The sequence below is a fragment of the Schistocerca americana genome, chromosome X (assembly GCF_021461395.2).
Source record: "Schistocerca americana isolate TAMUIC-IGC-003095 chromosome X, iqSchAmer2.1, whole genome shotgun sequence".
NCBI lineage: Eukaryota > Metazoa > Arthropoda > Insecta > Orthoptera > Acrididae > Schistocerca > Schistocerca americana.
The window spans coordinates 115,313,915-115,337,091 of NC_060130.1; the positions used below are offsets into that span (position 1 = coordinate 115,313,915).

The 23,177-nt window shown below is 38.8% G+C and overlaps 1 protein-coding gene across 3 annotated transcripts in view; it reads left to right on the top strand.

The window, feature by feature from the left end:
* LOC124555577 (linear gramicidin synthase subunit D-like) overlaps positions 1-23,177 on the top strand; it is a 417,445-nt gene that overhangs the window by 320,251 nt on the left and 74,017 nt on the right. For all 3 annotated transcript variants that reach the window (XM_047129541.1, XM_047129539.1, XM_047129540.1), the window contains one exon: positions 17,552-17,753. In XM_047129541.1, the coding sequence (XP_046985497.1) occupies positions 17,552-17,753 (202 nt within the window). The remainder of the gene's footprint in view (positions 1-17,551; positions 17,754-23,177) is intronic.

A 23,177-nucleotide genomic window follows, 5' to 3' on the forward strand; every position in this document is an offset into this window, starting at 1 on the left:
TTAAAAAGCCTTTCACTATGAAGTTAACAGTAATTTACCTCAGAGATACACTTTCCCATTGTTACAAAGAAGGATAGCATCAGTTGATGAAATTAAAGTGTTAGTAAAAATTATCATTATAGCCGCTTCCTTCACACATCATTGTTAGCTCAGCTGGTAGAGCAGTAGACTGTCGAATAGTGAAATATGATATTCAGAGGTCCCTGATTTGAATCTGGTGTGCATTAGTATTTTAACCTTTATAAAACAAGTCGACACTACTTTCATATGAAAACCAAGTCACAATTACAAAACTTCACTATACCAATTAGAAACAGAGTATTATTGTGGTTTTCTTGGTGTGTACATGTGCTTACATTTGCAAAAGGGGGGAGTGATCACACACATCATGTTCAAAAGATATTTTCTAGTTAATGTGACTACACACTTTTTACTTTATTAGAAACAATTTTTTTTTAAATCTTCATACTGTCCAGCTAGGATCCTTATTGTTTAAGCTTTTGAAATTTCATCATCTTACATAAGATGAAGTTAAGTCTGCTTCAGACTCTGATGTTAGTTTACACTCACAAACAACACAGCACATACGTCTGTGTTACCTGCATGTTGTACATACTTTATATTTTGTTACCTGCATACGTAAGATGAAGTTAAATCTGCTTTAGACACTGACATTAGTTTATACTCACAAAAACACAGCACTTATGTTTGTGTTACCTTCATGTTGTACCTGCTTTATATTTCTCCGCATACAAAACCACATAACCCTACACGTCATTGTACTGCGGGAGTATGGTGATATCTTCACTACTAGCAGTGCATTCTAAAAAAGGTAATTGTTTGTAAACAAAGAACGTGCATTTATCCTCACTTGTCCATTTCTCAGACTAAGATTAATGTGAACCTACATACAATACAGCTCACCATCAAAACAACTGCTACAATGAGTTCTTGCTAGAGCTGTTTTCCTATTTTGTGTAAAAATATGTGACCTTTCCAGGACTCAAGCCACATTCTTATTATCTGTAGTTATAAGTGTTGCACCACAGAGTCCATACTTCTCACTGTTCCTCTGCTGAGTATATTCTAGAGCAGAAGTCAGCACTAACATTTGCCAAGAATGATTTTATTGTGCTTTGGGTTGTACATCATGACTGACAGTCAATAATCTAGATATAAGATATGGACGCATTTGCAAAAGTTCCACAATTGCTTAGTTTTGAATGGGTTTAATGATGTTGCAGGGACTGGGGAAAACTATATTTTTACTTGCACATATCATTGCTCTAAACGCTTTTTATAAGATTTCCATTATCAGCCGTCACATAATTCCTTTCTATTGTTACTTAAAAGCTGTAAATGAATTTTCAAGCACTAAATAGCTAAACTGTTTGTAGAAAAAGCATGTAAAAACCTATTAACTATGGCTAACAGTCCTGTAACACATTTGTAAATTCATCTTACTCCTAGTCTGTGGCGTCATCAGAGCAATCAGCCAGTAACAGAGCATTTTTGATCATGTGACCAAATCTGGATATTTAATGATTTTTAAGGTTTAATTACATAAAAATAAGAGATTTTTGTGAGAATATTGACCATAAATGCGATTTGAATCTTATAATCACTCTGAACAACAATCCAAATCATGTTTTTAACATAGGAAAATAGCCTATTGGTTATTATGTGCTCAATAAATGTGCAAAGAGCGGGCTCAGTAGAATAGCTCTTTTGAAACCCAAACTGTAATTGGCTAAGTATCCAATTAATATTCCGGTGGGTGACAATCCTGGTGGACATAACCTTCTCAAAAATTTTAGAAAATCTACATCTACATCCATACTCCGCAAGCCACCTGACCATGTGTGGCGGAGGGTCCTTTGAGTACCTCTATCAGTTCTCCCTTCTATTCCAGTCTTGTATTGTTCATGGAAAGAAAGATTGTCAGTATGCCTCTGTGTGGGCTCTAATCTCTCTGATTTTAACCTCATGGTCTCTTCGCGAGATATACATAGGAGGGAGCAATATACTGCTTGACTCCTCAGTGAAGGTACGTTCTTGAAACTTCAACAAAAGCACGTACTGAGCTACTGAGCGTTTCTCCTGCAGAGTCTTCCACTGGAGTTTATCTATCATCTCCATAACGCTTTCGCGATTACTAAATGATCCTGTAACAAAGGGTGCTGCTCTCCGTTGGATCTTCTCTATCTCTTCTATCAACCCTATCTGATACAGATCCCACACTGGTGAGCAATACTCAAGCAGTGGGTGAACAAGTGTACTGAACCTACTTCCTTTGTTTTCAGATTGCATTTCCTTAGGATTCTTCCAATGAATCTCAGTCTGGCATCCGCTTTACTGACGATCAACTTTATATGATAATTCCATTTTAAATCACTCCTAATGCCTACTCCCAGATAATTCACAGAATTAACTTCTTCCAGTTGCTGACCTGCTATACTGTAGCTAAATGATAAAGCATCTTTCTTTCTATGTATTCGCAGCACATTACATATGAAGTAAGGTATGACACTGGGTGGTAGTTATTGACATCTGTCAAGTCACCATTTTTATAGAGAGGCCTAACCATGGCATATTTCAATCTTTCTAGGAAAATGGGCTGATTTAATGATGCATTAACAAGTGCTAAGGACATTACATATTATGGGCCACAACTGTTTAGTGCCATATTTGGGATATTATCCACGCCATATAAACTTTTACTTTTTAGAGTCATGATGATCATCTTTATTTCATATGGGGATGTGAGCTTAATTTTTAATTCACTGAATGTCCTCTGTACTGCTGCTCCAGTGTACTGTTTTGCTTTCCCATCTGAACTATTTGCACCAATTTTCTCACCTGTTTTTGAAAAGTAATTATTAAAAATATCTACTACACATAAATTTTCTTTTACAATGATCCCGTTACCTTTAACATAAATTATTTAATCTTGTATGGCTTCTTTCTGTGTCTTTTTTCTAACAATATTTCATATTGATTTAATTTTATTATGTGATATGTCAATATAACAAGATATACGTACTCCTGGAATTTTTTACAACTTTTCTATATATGTTAGAGTATTGTTTGTAATAAGAAAGTACTTCTGGGTCATTACTTGTTTTGACTATTTTTTATAATTTCTTCTATCATTGTGGAGAGACACTGATAAATGTATTGATCCATGGTTTCTTTAATCACTCACTATTATTACATTTATCATTTTAGGAAAAGTTCTTTCAAAAATGGATAAAGACTCATTGAGAAATATGTTGAATGTAGAGTTAACATTAGATTCATTGTAAACTTCACCTGAATCAACACTTTTTAAGCCTTCTTTAAAATCTTCATTGTTTTCTGAGAGTGTTTCCAAACTGTAGATGGACCTGTGTTATATAATGTGTCTAATTGTGCATCATGATGTGACAGCCCTTTTACCACTGGATAAGCATGTGTCTAACTTCTGCTTGTTGAATGAATACATTATCTGTGAGATTGCTACTATCTTTTTTAACTTGGTCATTTGCTGTCAGAGTCTCAGTTTGGCTTTAGGGAGGGAGTATCCATAGAAAATTCTGTACCAACAATGAAAGATCCAGGCTAGAGTAATGACAGTATTATGAAAAGGATATATTACTATTCGCCATATAGTTGAGATGTTGAGTTACAGACAGGCACACCAAAAAGACTGCTAAACAAATGAGCTTTCAGCCAAAAGGTCTTCATCTAAACTAGCCAAAAAGGAAAAAAACGCACACACGTATTCACGTATGCACAGCTTGTGCACACATGACAACTGTCTCTGACCTTGGCAGTGAGTGAGAGAGAGAGAGAGAGAGAGAGAGAGAGAGAGAGAGAGAGAGAGAGAGAGAGAGTACTTCAGATGAAGGCCTTTTTGGGCAAAAGCTTACTTTTTTAGCAGTCTTTTTGTTGTGCCCCTCTGTGACTCAACATCTTCACTATATGGTGAGTGGCAATCTATCCTTTTCATAATATTGAAAATTCCATACATTCTTTTGTGTTTGCAGCACTAGCAGGGCAAGGTGATAGGTTGAGGAAAGTAGGTATTATATTTGATTTAACAAAAGGATTTGATTGTGTGGACCATACAATACTTTGACATAAGTTGGAACAAAATGGGATTAGGGAAATATCTCAGCAATGGTGAACTTCATATTTGGAGAGTAGGAACAGAATGTTGTCCTCTGGTGTCCACAAACAGGGAAGAGGGTTGTAGTTGACTGGGGTCATGTTAAGTGCCACAGGGTTCTGTTCTGCATTCATATTTGTCTCCTACCTGTTCTAATGTTAGTCTCTTGAAGTCTATGTAGAGATTATTTTTGGTCCTAGTATTATGTCTGTGCTTTGCGCCATTTTTTGGGAAAAGATATATGTTAGTATCAACAAGGACCATTAATAAATATAAAATTAAAGCCTATGTGGATGCCTCCTCACCCATGCTGATTGTTGCTGAATACATCTAATACGCCCAGCATTTGTCAGCCAAATTTTTTTTTTTTTTTTTTTTTCCTCCCCTGGGTTTTATGCAGGAATTGGGAGAATTGGAGTACTTCTTTACAGTATTTACTCTATTTACAGTAGTCTTTAGCAACATTGCCTTGCAACAAAGCATGAAAATGTGGAATTGACAGTATCCACAGAATGAATGTTAAAACATTATATATGAGGGCTTACAGCACACTATAAATTGTGGTGAAATTCTGTCAGAAGTGATGACACTGAACTGACAAAGAAATCAGGCACTGTATGTTTAGTCAACATATGGTAGATTTACAGAAAACTACAAAATGTGGTGCATGACTGCTGAAAGTGCTAGCTTCAAACTCACAACAAAGTTAATTATTGTACACTGAAATGCCATCTGTTGGATTTTGTGCAAAAGATAATGTTTGAGGAGAGAGTGACAGTAGTGCTGCAAGTAAATGGACTGTATGTTTCACCTCATCTAAATGATAAGTAAGCACGTGTTTCAAAACTTCTACAACAGTTGACTGCACAAAGGGCACATCGGAGCTGAACCACATTCAGGGCATAGCACAGTTTGACTGTTGTGGCAGTCTACCACAGACAGAATATTAATAGCTTGTGAAACTGTTCACAACAGCACTTGTGAGGGCTTCCTCATAAGAGGTCACTAGCATGATTTTCCTTATCTGAAACTTAAGCATATTGGCCAACCAGTCCTCCTCTGAATCTGATGCAGAGTAGAAAGGGACAGTGCTTAGGAAGATGATCCATTGTGCTTGCAATATCTTTGTAGCTTGGGTGTGGTAAAATGTGGGTCAGTAACCAATATCAAGGTCTGGGGTACTTCCTCTATGCAAATATGTTTGGCAGTGGCCTGATCATTGTGAATGTATTTGTTGCTTGCATGTGCGTTATATACAGGAAATTATAATGTGAATTAGCTACTGAGAGCCACTTGGAACCATTAAATTCTGTGTTAAAGTCTATGTGCACTCCCTTCCAGGATTGTTCTGGCTTGGGCCTGGATGACTCTTATTGTGGACATGCATGGAAGTCGCAAACCATTTAGTCTCTCTCAGTGTAGATTTTCGGTCATTATGTGTGACATGGTGTCATCACCTTAATCATACTCATACTTCAGTGCAAATGGTGGAATAACAGGATGATTACAAATAGAATTGGGGATGTAATGATGACCTGGAATCTCATTTCCATGGTAACTAAGAAAAGGACATCTGATGCATTAAAATGGTGTTGCAAAGAGAAATTCATTTTGTAGGGTGTGACTGTATGCTTGGATAAGTTCTCCAGCATCCCATACCAAACTGATGACAATATGCCACAAAGCAGATCATCAAGGTCTATAGTTCGATATTTCGGGCTATTTTGTGCACCATAGTGGTGAATTCCTCTAGGCATCGTGCCCATCAAAATTGGCATCGAGATCCATTTACAGGCAAAATAGGGCATTGGCATGCCGTAAGATTGACCTTTAGTGAATACCAAAATTGTAGTTGCTCAGGAATAAGGCCCATCTTCACAACTGTTGTGCAATTTTCTCAACTAGCTTTGTTCAGAGGCTGAACAATGCAATCAGTGCCTTATGGGTTTTACGAGGATAATGCCAAAAGTAAGGTCTCCTATTTTTTTATAACTACGTAGACCTGTTTATTTCTACAATGGTTTACATCAGTTTACAGCTTGAACATTTAGCTATTTTTTGACATAATCACCATTTCTGTCGATGCATTTTTGTAGATGCTGTGGCAGTTTTTGTATGCTCATGTCATACCAGCTCACCGCCATGTTTCCCAGAAAGTTATGAACCTCTTCTTTCATCACCTCGTCATCGGAGCTGAATCGCTTTCTGGCCAAATGTTCTTTTAACTCAGGGAACAGTTGATAGTCACTGGCCGCCAAGTCAGGACTATAGGGTGGGTGGGTGGTAGGGAACAGTTGATAGCCACTGGCCGCCAAGTCAGGACTATAGGGTGGGTGGGTGATTATGTTCCACTGAAAGTGTTGCAGGAGAGCAATGGTTTACCGAGCGATATGTGGGCGAGCGTTGTCATGGAGAATGTGTACGCCCTTGGTCAACATTTCTCTTCTCTGGTTCTGAATTGCCCATTTAAGTTTATTCAGAGTCTCACAGTATCTGTCAGAGTTAATTGTGGTCCCAGCAATTCAGCTCCGATGACGAGGTGAAAGAAGAGGTTCATAACTTTCTGAACAGCTTGGTGGCGAGCTGGTATGACATGGGCATACAAAAACTTCCTCAGTGTCTACAAAAATGCATCAACAGAAATGGTGATTATGTTGTAAAATAGCTAAATGTTCAAGCTGTAAACTGATGTAAACCATTGTAGAAATAAACAGGTCTATGTACTTATAAAAAAATAGGAAACCTTACTTTTGGGATTACCCTCGTATTATACAAAGTTTGGTACCATATAGGAAAATATGGAACCTCCTGACACAAAAATTATCTTTAGACCTTTCTTTTCCACCTGAGAGCAATTTAACTGAGCTGGTGATAGTGTATTTGAGGTAAATGCTTTGGTTGTTTTGTGGCATTTGTGTTTTCTGAGACAAAACCACACCTATACTGTATCCACTAATACTGAAGCATTTTCCTGGTGTAAATGTTGTCAGGCAAGGAGCAGATCTGAGGTACTTCTTTAACTATGTAAATAATTTCTGGAATGCCTCTGACTATGCAAATCTGACACATTTTTGACTCTGGTAGTTCAATGGATATGGAATATGAGCCACCTAAGATATAAACTTACTGTAATAATTTACTTTCACCATGAATGACTGCAGCTGTTTCAGCTTTATAGGGACTTCAGGGTGTGCCATTGTATCCACACATTTCACTATGGGGTTTAAAATATCCTTACTCAATATGTGTCTTCATTATTTAATGACAGACTCAAAGAAGCTGCATTTATTAAGCTGATAATGCACAGCATTTGGCATGAGTCTCCCCTCTCCCCAATACTACCTAGAGAGGTTATACATGCTGCTCCCTTTTACAATTACATCTACATCTATATTATACATACTGAAGTGTCACTTCCAGTTTCACTTGGACCAGGACTTCTTCTCTAATGTGAGGCTCAGAATTTTAAATAGAGCCCAAGTCACAGTCTACAACTATTCAGAATTAACTTTTGTTGATTGAAAGTGTTTCACAAACAGGCCTTTGTTTAGGAATACTATGTCCATTATAAGTTTGTTTCTACATCTACATACATAATCCGCAAACAATTGTATAGTGTATGGTGGAGGGTACCTTGTACCACTACTAGACATTTCTTTTCCCATCCCACTCACAAACAGAGCAAGGGAAAAATGACTGCCTATATGCCTCCACACAAGCCCTGATTTCTCTTATCTTCATGGTCCCTAAGCAAAATATAGTTTGAAGAGAGTAGAATAATTCATCAGTCAGCTTCGAATGACAGTTCTCTAAGTTTCCTCAATAGTGTTTCACAAAAATAATGTCATCTTCCCTCCAGGGATTCCCATTTGAGTTCACAAAGCATCTCCATAATACTTGTGTATTGATGAAACCTACCAGTAACAAATCCAGCAGCACAATTCTGAATTGCTTTACTGTCTTCCTTTAATCTGATATGGCAGAAACTGCAAACACCAAAGCAGTACTCAGTAATGGGTTGCACTAGTGTTCTATATATGCTCTCCTTCATACATAAGACACACTTTCATAAAATTCTTCGAATAAAACAAAGTTAACCATTTGCTTTCACTACTACTGTCCTTATTATTCCATTTCATATTGCTTTGCATCATTACACCTAGAAATTTAATCAATGTGACTACGTCAGGCAGCATACTACTAATGCTGTTTTTCAACATTATGGAATTGTTTTTCCTACTCATCTATAATAACTTACATTTTTCTGCATTTAGAGCATACTGCCATTCATCACGCCAACTAGAAATTTTGTCTTAGTCATCTTGTATCCTCCTATAGTCACTCAACAATGACATTTTCCCATAGACCACAGTGTCATCAGCAAACAGCCACAGATTGCTACTCATTCTGTTCATCAGATCATTTATGTATATAGAGAATAAGATCAGTCCTATCACACTTCTATAGGGCACTCCTGACAATACCTTTTTCTCTGATGAACACTCACTGTTGAGCACAATGTGGTGGGTTTAATCATTTAAGAAGTCTCTGAGCCACTTACATATCTGGGAACCTAATCTGTATGTTTGGACCTTCATTAGCAGTCTGCAGTGGGGTGACATGTCAAACAATTTCTGGAAATCTAGGAATATGCAAGCTGCCTTTTGCTCTGTATCCAGTGTTTGTGGGATATCATGTGAGAAAATGACAAGCAACGTTTTGCACAGATGATGCTTTCTAAATCCATGCTGATTTGCGGACCGAAGCTTTTCCATCTCAAGGAAATTTATTACAGTCAAGTTCATTCAATATATGGTCAAGAATTCTGCAGCAAACTGAAGTCAAGGTATTGGTTTGTAATTTTGTTATCCATTCTTTTACCTTTCTTGTATACAAAAGTCATGTGCAATTATTTCGAGTTGCTTGAGACTCTATGCTGGGCAAGAGATACATGATAAATGAAAGATAACTAAGGGACCAGTGCCATAGAGTACTCTCTGTAAAACCAAATTGGAATTCTTATTTGTTTTCGACTCTTTCTGTTGCTTCTCTGTGCGAGGGATGCCTATTACTATGTCCCCCATATGAGACTGTAGGACAATCAAATGATGGTATGTTTGTTATGATTCTCCTTCCGCTGTCTTCTATTGCCACACCAGACTGGCCAGTGAGTGATTGGCTAGAAGTTTTTGATCCAGTTAGCACCCCCCTGTGGGTCCGAGGATTAGAATAGGCCCAAGGTATTCCTGCCTGTCATAAGAGGCAACTAAAAGGAGTCTCACACATTTCAGCCTTTCCGTGATGGTCCCCTGTAGGGTTTAACATCCATTCTTCAAAATTTTCTCGAACAGCGAGTCAATTGTGGATGGGTGCCTTACATGGTGCATCATGTCCATCGTGCCTTGAGATCTTTAGCCCACTTTCTCATCTTCGCGCTACAGTCCAGCTCATTCTCCATCTTTTGGCCGAGGACGCCTTCCTGGTTGTGTTTTCCACCATGCACTATGCGGTGTCACTTTTTGTGCCAACAATGACCATGGACTTCTTTGCACCTCATGTCCAGCACAGTAGCCAGTCCATTGTGGTGGGGCTGCAATGTACCTTGTTGGTTGTAGCCCCGACAACACAGGGATCGCTCTGCTGATGCCTGCACTGTTAACTCTTCACATATGCCAAGGAATAGATGCCCATCATCCTGGGGCATCGGGACTCCCAGCAGTGGCCATCCTGCCAGGTGGCCATTGCTGTGGCTGGGTGGCACCCGTGGGGAGGGCCCCTGGTGGGATTGTGTGGAATTAGGGTGGATGACACGCAATAAAGCATACTGCGTCACCACTTGCTGGTGATCAAACACCAGCAGTCTCTAAGCGTTCCAAGGCCCAGTACAATAAGAAAGTACAACCCTATATCATTTCCCTCCCTGGCCACAACATGGAAGGAACATCAGGCTAACGATGACAGCGAACCTTTTTCACCCCAGTACCTCGTATGTACGAGAACTGATGGGGACTCCACAGTTTTTTGTAGTGCATTTAGAGGACAAGTTTGTGGAGGTGGAGGGCTTGTCCAAAATGTGATCTGGGTCAGTCTTGATAAAAACAGCATCCTCTGCCCAGTCATGGACTTTACTGGCTTGTAACAAACTGGGGGTTGTTTCTGTTACCGTCATGCCACATAAGAGCTTAAATATGGTCCAGAGTATTATCTTCCACTGGGACCTTCTTTTGCAGTCTGACAATGAGCTGCATGCCAAGTTAGTGACAAGGTGTTCATTTCATGCGGCACATCCATCGGGATTCGAGGGATAATCACGTTGCCACTGGTGCCTTCATCTTGGCCTTCAAGGGTAATACCTTACCAGAGAACGTCAAGTTGATGGTCTACCGCTGTGATGTCAAGCCATATATCCCTTCCCTGATGCAGTGTTTTAAGTGTTGGAAGTTCAGCCATATGTTTTCCCACTGTACTTCCAGCATCACATGTCAAGATTGTGGATATCCACCACATCCCAATAATCCATGTGCCCAGCCACCCATCTGTGTCAACTGACTGTGGAGAGCATCGTTCACCTTGCCCACCAGACTCCAGGGTTTTATCATATGATCTAAGTTGTAGCACATGTCGTTTGTCCCTCTATGTCCTCCACCCTAGTGCTTTTAGGGTGGAGGTTTTAATGTGTTGCAGAGTGGCTGGCTTCGCCTTTTTATTCTCATGGTCAGCCAGCCATGGTAATCTGTTTTGTCCTTTTAATCTCTTCTACCTGTGTTTTGCGTTTCTGTGGTTTTCTTCTCCCCTCTTGTCCATTTAAGTGTTTGTTGCCCTTCCGTCATTCTTGTGGTTTTTTCCTTTCTCTCCGTTTTGTGTTGTCAGTCTCGCTTGTTTTATTCTCACCCCTGTGACATTGTTTTATTCTGAACAAGAGACCGATGACCTAGCAGTTTGGTCCCTTCCCCGTCTTTTAAACCAACCAACCAATCCAGAATTTTCTCGGGTTCTCGGCAAGATCTTTTGCTATGGTATGATTGTGAAAGCTTTGCATGCTTCATGCACCAATGTTTTTACAGACACACAAATTTCCACTAACTTTTGCATATCATCATTTGTGTGTTCTTTTTCAAACTGAGAGTGCAACAGCCTCTGCTTTTGTAGAAATGGCATATTGTAAAATGTAAAATGTGAATCTGCTGCAAGAACAATTAAAAATGTACAGCAGCTTCATGCGTTGCAATACATCACTTCCGTGATTTATCAAAGCTGTGGAACACATCCAACGAAAATTGTATTAATCTTTGCTTCCTCAACATTTTCTGAAGTTTGTTATTAAACTGCTTTGAATCTTTTCCATCATTAATCCACTTACTTCATACATACTTCTCCAAAATCTTATTGGCAATGTGTTTAAACTTTGCCCATAATTTCTCTGCATTCATCATATTGGAACTAACTGATGGTCATTCATTGTCTAAGCAGGATGCTAACAACTGCTTAATTGCTCTTTCTAGGAAGAATACTCCTGTAGCCTTCTTGATGGGTTTGATAACTTTAGTAATCACCATTGTTATGATGACATCACAATCACTTATCCTTGTCTCTACACAGAGACTGTTCATAAGGTGAGGTCTCTTTGCTGCTACAAGGCCTAAAATATTTCCTTTGCATGTGGACTGTCGAAATAACTGCTCAAGACAGTTCCCAGGAATTCTGTTCAAAACTGCTTCCCAAGACTGTCTGTCCCTACCACCTCCAATGAATCCATAGACATCTCAGGGTATACTCAATAGGTTACAGTCACCTCCAACTGATATTGCATGATCTGGACATTTCCATGTTACTGAGCATAGGATTTCTTTGAATGATTCTAAAACTATCACGGCATGATTGGGTGGCTGGTAAAAACATCCAATAATTAATGTGAGTTCACCTAAACCAGTTAACCATGTCCAGTTGACTTTACAGCTAGACTCAATTTTGGCCTTAATAAACACAACATTCTTTTCAGCTGTAATGAACATACACCCTCCCATGGTATCTAATCTGTCTGTTTGATTTAAGTTCCAGGCCTCACTAAATATTTTGGAGGTTTCTATTTTGGATTTCAGCTATCTCTCAGTTCCAAGAGTAACTTGAGTGTGACAGCTTTCCTGGAGGGAAGTAAATTCAGGAACTTTGTTACAAAGACTTTGACAGTGTACTGCTGCAATTAGGTCATCAATGTAATTAACACACTGTAGTATGCTTTGGATGGCGTGTATCAGATAATGTTGAAAAATCAAAGACAGACCACAATCCCATATGGAAGCCTTTCATATATATATACTTGTCAAATGGGGTCTAAGACTTGCTATATTTCCACCTTCATATGTAACTGTAACTATACTTTGCCTAGATCTGCTTTTGAAAAGAATTAGTTCCTGGGTAAATTTGCTACCATTTATTTTGGATGTATATTGGGGTATATGTCTATATTTCATTGAATATTTTTTGTGGACTCAAATACATCAAAAAGCATATCAAACTGTTTGACCTTTGGGATTTCCCAACTGCTAGATGAAATAGGAGAGATCACCTCTGGTCTTTCAGACTGTCTAGTTCTTTCTAAATATGTTCTGTTCTGCAAATAAGACTTGTCGTGCACAACATAATGGAGGCTGTATTTCCAACTAAAGAGATGTGTGAGCCTCAAAGTTATTTTCACTCCCATGTTGGTCCATTTAATTCATGTTATCCCTTATGCAGCTTATCTAAATGATTAAATGGAAAAATATATCTAAAAACAAAGATGATGTGACTTACCAAATGAAAGTGCTGGCAGGTCGACAGACACACAAACAAACACAAACATACACACAAAATTCAAGCTTTCGCAACAAACTGTTGCCTCATCAGGAAAGAGGGAAGGAGAGGGAAAGACGAAAGGATGTGGGTTTTAAGGGAGAGGGTAAGGAGTCATTCCAATCCCGGGAGCGGAAAGACTTACCTTAGGGGGAAAAAAGGATGGGTATACACTCACACACACACACATATCCATCCGCACATATACAGACACAAGCAGACATATTTAAAGACAAAGAGTTTGGGCAGAGATGTCAGTCGAGGCAGAAGTGCAGGGGCAAAGATGTTGTTGAATGACAGGTGAGGTATGAGTGGCGGCAACTTGAAATTAGCGGAGATTGAGGCCTGGTGGATAACGGGAAGAGAGGATATATTGAAGAGCAAGTTCCCATCTCCGGAGTTCGGATAGGTTGGCGTTGGTGGGAAGTATCCAGATAACCCGGACGGTGTAACACTGTGCCAAGATGTGCTGGCTGTGCACCAAGGCATGTTTAGCCACAGGATGATCCCCGTTACCAACAAACACTGTCTGCCTGTGTCCATTCATGCAAATGGACAGTTTGTTGCTGGTCATTCCCACATAGAATGCGTCACAGTGTAGGCAGGTCAGTTGGTAGATCACATGGGTGCTTTCACACGTGGCTCTGCCTTTGATCGTGTACACCTTCCAGGTTACAGGACTGGAGTAGGTGGTGGTGGGAGGGTGCATGGGACAGGTTTTACACCGGGGGCAGTTACAAGGGTAGGAGCCAGAGGGTAGGGAAGGTGGTTTGGGGATTTCGTAGGGATGAACTAAGAGGTTACGAAGGTTAGGTGGATGGCGGAAAGACACTCTTGGTGAAGTGGGGAGGATTTAATGAAGGATGGATCTCATTTCAGGGCAGGATTTGAGGAAGTCGTATCCCTGCTGGAGAGCCACATTCAGAATCTGATCCAGTCCCGGAAAGTATCCTGTCACAAGTGGGGCACTTTTGTGGTTCTTCTGTGGGAGGTTCTGGGTTTGAGAGGATGAGGAAGTGGCTCTGGTTATTTGCTTCTGTACCAGGTCGGGAGGGTAGTTGCAGGATGCGAAAGCTGTTGTCAGGTTGTTGGTGTAATGCTTCAGGGATTCCGGACTGGAGCAGATTCGTTTGCCACGAAGACCTAGGCTGTAGGGAAGGGACCGTTTGATGTGGAATGGGTGGCAGCTGTCGTAATGGAGGTACTGTTGCTTGTTGGTGGGTTTGATGTGGACGGACGTGTGAAGTCTTTCTGCTCCCGGGATTGGAATGACTCCTTACCCTCTCCCTTAAAACCCACATCCTTTCGTCTTTCCCTCTCCTTCCCTCTTTCCTGATGAGGCAACAGTTTGTTGCGAAAGCTTGAATTTTGTGTGTATGTTTGTGTTTGTTTGTGTGTCTGTCGACCTGCCAGCACTTTCATTTGGTAAGTCACATCATCTTTGTTTTAAGATATATTTTTCCTACGTGGAATGTTTCCCTCTATTATAACCATATCATTAAATGGAATGTATTTTGATGCTAGGTTCACTTTATCGAATACTTGCTGAGTACCCAGCATTGCCCATATATGTATTTATTCCAATCTGCTATTAATTCATCTCCTCCATCTGCACTCTCTGTCCTTCTCCTCTTCCTCCTCCTCCTCCTCCTCTCCCTGTCCATCTTCTCCTCCCCCACTCACTGTTAATCTCCTCCTTCCTCCTCTCTCTTTCCATCTCCTCCTCTATCCTCTCTCTGTCGATCTTCTCCTCTATTCTCTCTCTGTCCATCTCCTCCTCCTCCTCCTCCTTCTCCCTCCCTCCCTCCCTCCCTCCCTCCCTCCCTCCAGCTATGATTAGCGATTAACCACATTGGCCTAAAGAGTGGCACTGAGCCATATGCCTACTATATTACTAACATCTGATATGCACCTGTGACAAGCGTCAACAATACTGCTTACATCTGTGACTTTGTTGTGAATTTTGGTATTTTCCCTCTCCTGTTTTACTGAATACATCTTCTGACATCCTATCAACAGATTCTTTATTATTAATTAACTCTTGCACTGACAGAAAATTTGAAACTGCTTAGATCCTCCTTCAAGTTGCCAACTGGCATGATTCTATTGGTTAAATGGCCTTTCACTCCTCTTACTTCTTTCTTTACACTGTCTATTTTATCCCCTAAGATTTTTGTGAGCTGTTTAAATAAGTTGCTGTTGCTGCCTAACATTCTCCAGTGATCAAATCCATGAAAAGGGGAGCATCAACTAATTAAGCCTCCATCTACAGCTCCCTCTCCATGACTTTTGTCATGTAAATTGCCATTGTTCACTAAAGACTGCACATCACCACTGTCTTGTTCTAAGCCTGCATTCTCATCTACCTTCTGTTCCTGACCAACAGCTTCATCTAGATCACTTATTAAAAATAAGTTACTAATTAATGAATCTAAACATAAAGTTCTTCGCAGAACTGAAACACTAAGATGAACAAAGTAGATGATATTAATGTTTTAAAGTACTTTCTCAGTTGTTGAAGTCCATGATGTTGATTGTAACATGTCTGATTTTGGTTTCAAAATTCAATCTCTCTCCTCTAAGTTTGGCTCCAACATATTGCTCCACAGTCTTGGTTCATATTTGTAGATTATCATGTTAATTCTATTTTCTCTACAGTCGGCATAACTGAAACTCAAAACAGCATTAGCACTTTATCCTCTATTAATTTGGAACCCAGCTCCTTCACCACGTGTAGACATAACTTCTTTTCCAATTAAATGTGTTTTATTTCTTCACAGTTAAAATGTCATAAACTTACTGCAATTTAAACTCGATGAAATATAAATAGTTAAGATGGGTGGTTTAACTAAGTTAGTTAACTTCCTCATATTTAGTGTCCTGGAATTCTTCACAAGAATAAGATCTGGATGTATATCCATTCCGTGTGCTAGGTAAATTAATTAAAAGATACACTTTCATACAAGTTATGACATTTTATTGCTCAGAGTGACACAGATGGTCTGTCGTGAATACCAGATCAACAGCAAACCCTGAACCCTCTGAGTTATACCCTTATATACACTTTCAAACAATTACTTCGTTGTTGACTTTACAGTTTTAAGATATTACCATTAAGAAATATCTCCTCAGGTTAATTTGACATACGTACAGAAATGTTACAATGGCTAATATTCATTTCATACATACAGATCAGCCAGAACACAATGTTATCACTTGAATTTACATCAGATATGCAGACCAAAAAATGATCAGTTTCATTAATTACAAAATAACAAATCTAAGTACAGAGTTCCTGCCATGTTTTCAACAGATCTTTGATTAGAGTTTTTGGCCAGTATTAACTGTAATTCTGTCTTTTGCTCAGAAAGTACCTCTTGCGATTTTTTTTTACATGTGTCAGTTTCATTATTTTGCAAAATTTTATAACTATTCTGAAAACTAGTAAATTTTGTTACATACATTTGTACAAATTTGGATATAAGCAGTTCTCATGTTATTCCAAACATTTCTTTAAATATTTTGGCCAACAAAATGAAAATGAGTGATGTGGTATAACACAGTTTCATTATATGTTAATTAAAACAGAATATGACAATTTAAGACGTTCCTACCAATTGCCCTAGTTTTGTTGGTTTGATGTGTTGGTATTTGATAATCATCTACATATTACATCATTAACAAGGTAGAGATCACTGGTTGTGACATTTAAATTATCATTTTAATTTGAATCCGGGTGCTGACTTGCCCTGAAATATGACTCTAAAAATGGTAATAAGCTGCTGAAATGAAGGAGATCCAGATGGTAGTAAATCCTATATTGTGCTGACATGTGACAGGCAAAGGGTATTATCAGAGTGCTGGATGATGGGCTTTGCCCGGGATGCGCCAGCACAATATAGGATTTACTATCATCTGGATCTCCTTCATTTCAGCAGCCCATCAGAATTTTTAGAGTCATATTTATATTGATTGTGATTATGGCTGCATATCTCCATAAAGTCCTTACGTTTGATCTATGCTTTCCAAAGTGGTCTGCTACATTTCAACTGGCAGAAGAAGTATTGCAACATACTAATCAGTTAACTCAACTGAAGACCCAAGGACATTCACAAGCATACAGTGTATCCTAGTTTTAATTGCTTTAATTTGATTATCAGCACAGTGACTTCCTGGACTTTTTGTGTAAAAGAAGTGGATTGAGGAATGCTAAATACAAATAACAGACATGTGACAAGTAGTTGTCAGTGGTTTCTGCAGCATGGGCTATTAAACTTACATTGAACTTTGAGGTGTACTTATTACACTTGATTGCAGCATTTTTATCTGGGCCCTTGTAAAGACCATTTTATTTGATTTGTCAGTGTAGTTTAATATTACTGCTGAGAATTACAATGTGATCACATTAATCATAACCTGTTCATGTCATAATTTAAGATGGCAGGCAAATGTTTAGTCAGTTCTGTGACATGCTGGTATGTGGTGTGGTAGGATTAGCTCATGAAGAAAGATGACTTTCACTTTTACTTACTTCCATTACAGAGAAAATTAATATAGGATTTCTTCCAGGTGATCTCACTCTACTGAACATGGGACTGAGTGACGATGAGTATATGTGTCTGTCTTATGAAATTGACGTGATAATACATGCTGCAGCAACAGTAAATTTAATTTACCCATACAGAGCTCTTCATGGTCCTAATGTTCTTGGGACAGACAATATATTGAGATTTGCTCTAGATAACAAGATAAAACCAATACATTATATCAGGTTAGTGGTTGTAATACATAACAAAATAGTACATTCATAAATGAGTTAATTACAACCTTTTTTTTCCTGTACACTAACTATATATATATATAAAAAGATGCTGTGACTTACCAAACGAAGCGCTGGCAGGTCGATAGACACACAAACAAACACACAAAATTCAAGCTTTCGCAACAAACTGTTGCCTCATCAGGAAAGAGGGAAGGAGAGGGAAAGACGAAAGGATGTGGGTTTTAAGGGAGAGGGTAAGGAGTCATTCCAATCCCGGGAGCGGAAAGACTTACTTTAGGGGGAAAAAAGGGCAGGTATACACTCGCGCGCACACACACACACACACACATATCCATCCACATATCCATATGGATGGATATGTGTGTGTGTGTGGATGGATATGTGTGTGTGTGCGAGTGTATACCTGTCCTTTTTTCCCCCTAAGGTAAGTCTTTCCACTCCCGGGATTGGAATGACTCCTTACCCTCTCCCTTAAAACCCACATCCTTTCGTCTTTCCCTCTCCTTCCCTCTTTCCTGATGAGGCAACTGTTTGTTGCGAAAGCTTGAATTTTGTGTGTTTGTTTGTGTTAGTTTGTGTGTATATCGACCTGCCTGCGCTTCGTTTGCTAAGTCACAGCATCTTTGTTTTTAGATATATTTTTCCCACGTGGAATGTTTCCCTCTATTATAATCATATATATATTTTTCTTTTTTTTTTCTGTGATCCAACTCATATGCAATAGGGTGAATGTTGGCTGTATGAAAATATTAAATTAATTTAAGTAGAATAAAAGATTTAAGCAAGTATAAAAGCGATGCTTAATGCAAATTGAAAAGAGGATAAGTTCTTCATACAAAAAGAGGCAGACAATGTATGTAGTAAGTATGAGGATGGTTTGAAAAGTTCTCGGAAAGGAATAGAAAAAAGTACTTACATCATTGAAAATTTTTTTATTTTTCAATGTAGTCTCCTTATAGATTAATGCACTTGGTCCAGCACCTTGAGCCCATCTCGAAAATGAGTTTCCACCAGTCCTGCAAAATAGTTGTCAACTCCAACTATCAATTCTTCGTTTGAAGTGAATCCTCATCCACCAAGAAAAATTTTCAGTTTTGGGAAGAGATGGAAGTCTGATGGAGCCATATCAGGTGAATAAGGTGTGGCAACACTTCATACCTTAGTGTGTGTAATTTTCACATGGTGACAGCACAGATGTGCGGGCATGCATTGTCTTGATGGAAGATGACTTTCTTCCTTGATAAACCTGACCTTTTTTTGCACATTTTTTGTTGTAATTTGTCCAGGAGGTTAGCATAGTTTTCTCCAGTAATTGTTTGCCCAGTGGGGAGATAATCTACAAACAGAATCCGCTTTGCATCCCAGAACACTGATGCCATGACCTTTCCCACCGAAGGAATTGTCATTGCTTTCTTTGGTGGCAGAGAATCAGCACATTTCCACTCCTTTGGCTGTTGTTTTGTTCTGGGGTATAGTAGTGCACCCAAGTTTCATCTGTGGTCACAAACCAATGCAAAAAATCTTGTTTGTTTCTCGTAAAATGGGCCAAACATTGTTCCGATATGTCCATTCTCATGCATTTTTGGTCCAGCGTCAAGAGTCACAGTACCCATCTTGCAGATAATTTTTTCATTTCTAATTCTTCAATTAAAATGTGATATACCCTTTTGGATGACATCTGGGAAGCGTTAGCAATTTCATGCACTTTCAATTGGTGACCCTCCATGACCATTTTGTGCACTTTTGCAATGATTTCTAATGACACATCATGGCCACCCACTGAGCGGATCATCATCTAAGCTCTCTCGACCAAATTTAAATTCATTTGCCCATTTGGCAACAGTTGAATATGAAGGAGTAGAGTCCCCCAGTGTATTCTGGAAATTGGCATGAATGTCCTTTGCTTCCATACCTTTCTTTACGAAGTACTTAATCACTGCTGAAATCTTGATTTTTTTTTTTTTTCCATCTTCGCAAATCTCTACATGGGACAATAACAGATCCACATCACCACCACAGCTCTTTTCCAAGAGCACTGACATGGCGCATGTTTACAGGCAACAGTCCAATGAATAACACATGAACAACTTGTTGTGCTAGCGCTGACCTCTTGTGGTGACTCCGAGAACTTTTCAAACCACCCTCGTAAACCAAGGAAAGGGAAATGGATGGCGGGTTGTAATGTTTTCCTTTAGGAATGAGACTTTTTATCAAAAACAGTAAGTAATGGAATAAGTGTCAATATAGTTATGACAAAGTCAGAACTCAATACTAATGTGCTGTTTAATTGAGGTATGACTCGTAGTGTTTTCACAACCACCCTTGAAAATGTTGCAAACTATATTACACTCTCCAAGATTACCCAAAATGCTATCAATTGAATACTAATGGACAAGGGATAAGACTTTTAGAAACTGGTGCAATATTAATATTAAAAATATACACATAGGCTCACATTTCTCTTAAAGAGTAGAAGCTGTTGATGATTTCATGAAATTATGATTGGAAGAAGATTAGTGAAGATATCAAATCATTGCTTTAGATTTTCCCTTTCTTCTTTTCTGTTTGTAAATGCTACTGCAGTTGTAAATTGAGGTGAAACCAAAGTTCAAAGATCTGATATTTGTGGGGCATGGACGAAATTATATGAACACGCACCTGATTTGGTAACAATCCTCATGACAGGCTGCACCATAAATGACAGTACTGCCTGTGAAGTATCTGACAACTCTGATGACTTTGCGGAACTTTCTGACAGTTTAAAACTTTGTGTTATACCAGTAATCACACATAGACCATTGGCTTTTGCGCATGGTACTCTTGTCTGTTGAACTATGCAGATATTATTGATGGCCCATCTCTACTTCTTCAGTTCCACCACCATCACCCTCCTAGTTACCAAATCCCACAGTAGTTCTATTGCATATACTGATGATGAACCAACATTCTTAGTATAAAGAAGATATTGGAATAGGGCTTACTCACAGCCTATGGATTAGTTTTGGAATGAATATTTTACTAACAAATAATGCCTTCATAGCTCAACAAGTAGTAAAATGGCCTGCAAAAGGTAATGATCCACATCCAAGTCCCAATCTGGCTCAGATTTTTAATTTATCAGGGAGTTTTACAGCAACAGGGAAGGGAGAGACTTATACTCTTCAGTGCAGAGTGAAAGATTCAGTTTCTAATGACATTATTTAAAACAAAATTGTGAATATACTCATCCCATCAATAGCAGTTTGTACCCAACACTTAAGTGATGATGACAAATGTATCACTCGCCCTATTTCATCCTGTGTAAGCATTCCCCACATGAGAATACCTCTGCAATCTGTCTGAATGGTGTTTTTTGGGCAAGCATGCTGCATTGTCTTACGTGTTCTTTGGCATATTCATACATTCCTCTCAATGTGTACATAGATGTTGTAACATAAGCAACTACCAGTGTGACAATAAAAGTCAAAGTTTATTATTTTGTGTTTTGCTTCTTTAAATTCATGAGAACAAAGGATATCACAAATCTACTAAATTCAGTAGTCGTATGTCACTAAAATAAAGGATAATTATCAGCTTGAATGTTCATTACTAAATTGACAATGGGGGTTACAATCTCTTTGCTGCAGTCTCCACCTTCCTGGGTTTTAATTTTATGGAACATAAGTGTAACATAATAAATAACTGACAATCACATGCCTTTTAATTTTGATTGAAATTCAGTGAAACTATCTTGAACTGAATTTACACAGACCTTCAACACTGATATGTGATCTGGATTGGACTCAAACACTCATTCAGCACTAAAAAATTCTGTCTTGAACACAGTCTCTTGTCATTCACAGCCTCCAGTCAATATCATATTTCTAGCAATTAAAGGTGGTCTGAATATCATTAGTAATACAATTTAGATTGACTTACAGTTACTTAAATTAATTACAAATAAAATAGGATGCTCTATGGCATACATTATGAGGTGCAAAAAGAGATTTTCCTGGATGACTGAAAACTTTTTTGTGACTGTGGCACAACTTTTAAACTCCAATATATGTTTCTTGGTCTGCTATGTTGCAATGTACAGTGACTCACCAGTCCAGGTAACATTCTATCATGGCTCAAGTGTCTAATGGTGATTATCTTATGTCCCTCTTAATCTCTGTGCCCTTGTGTATTCAAAGATCAGAGGTGGCTTCTGTACCCCATATCAAGGAGGCAGCTTGGGATGTAAGAGTTTCACTTCTTATTATTATATTACATTGGAAGAAGGAAGGAAGGAACATTAGGGATTAATTACCTTTTAATGACAGTCCTTAGAGACAGGACCAGCATTGAATTAGTGAATGCTTTGCTGTTGTGTGGTCTGCCTATCCACTTTTACTATCTGCAATAACTGATGAAAGCCCCTGTAATCAACAGATTAATGACTGTGATAGTTAACTCAGGTGACAGAGGATTTTTCCTAGCCAACAACCTGGCCAGAACAAATGACCTGATACCGCACGTCTTGTCCATCATACATTCAACTGCCAATCTGTAGGTCAGTATGAAGTCTAATTACACCTGTCCTGTGGCACATCAAGCTACTCCATTCATTGTAGCAAGAGAAATTGTCTCTCTCCAGTATGGTGACTATCTTTAATTTTATTACTCACAGTGAAGAATTCAATGGTCAATGGCTGTGTTGTGGTGGATACACTGGTTCCCATAGGTCACTAAAGTTAAGCAATGTTGGCTGTAGTAGCACTTGAATGGGTGACCATCTAGGCTGCCATGCACTGTTGACCTACCAGAGTGCACTCACCCTCAAGATGCCAATTGAGGAGTTGCTCAACCATGTAGCAGTGGCTCCAAGTCACAAAAACTGACAATGTACGGGAGATTGGTGTGCTGATCCCATGCTCATACATTTCTGCATTCAATGATGCCAGTCATCTGAGGATGACACAGTGATCAGTCAGTAGTGTTGGGCATTCTGAAGCCTGAGCCTCTCTGGACAGAGTTTAGCTAGAAATATTTTATGGGGGTGGTGTACAGCTTTAATGAATGTTAAGAACTGCATTATGCAATACACAGCTGTAACGGTACATTTTATCACAGACAATAAATTTCACTCTAGGCTCAGACCATCATCAGGTTCACTGAACCAAAGAAGAATACAAATACATGTAACAAAGTGTGTAACATAAAAGTATACAGCTGTTTAGTGAAGCAACAATAAATACATCACAACTTATATCTCTCTAACAAAGTACTTATAAAACCACCTCAGCTATTCATCTTTGTAATTACAGTATGAGGTATTGGATGTACAATGTTCCATCATTACTACCAGCTGTATATGTACAACATTGTGTCCACATGCCCTCATAACCATTAATGTGGACTGTGCAGAGTAGGTCAAAGATTATCCAGTGA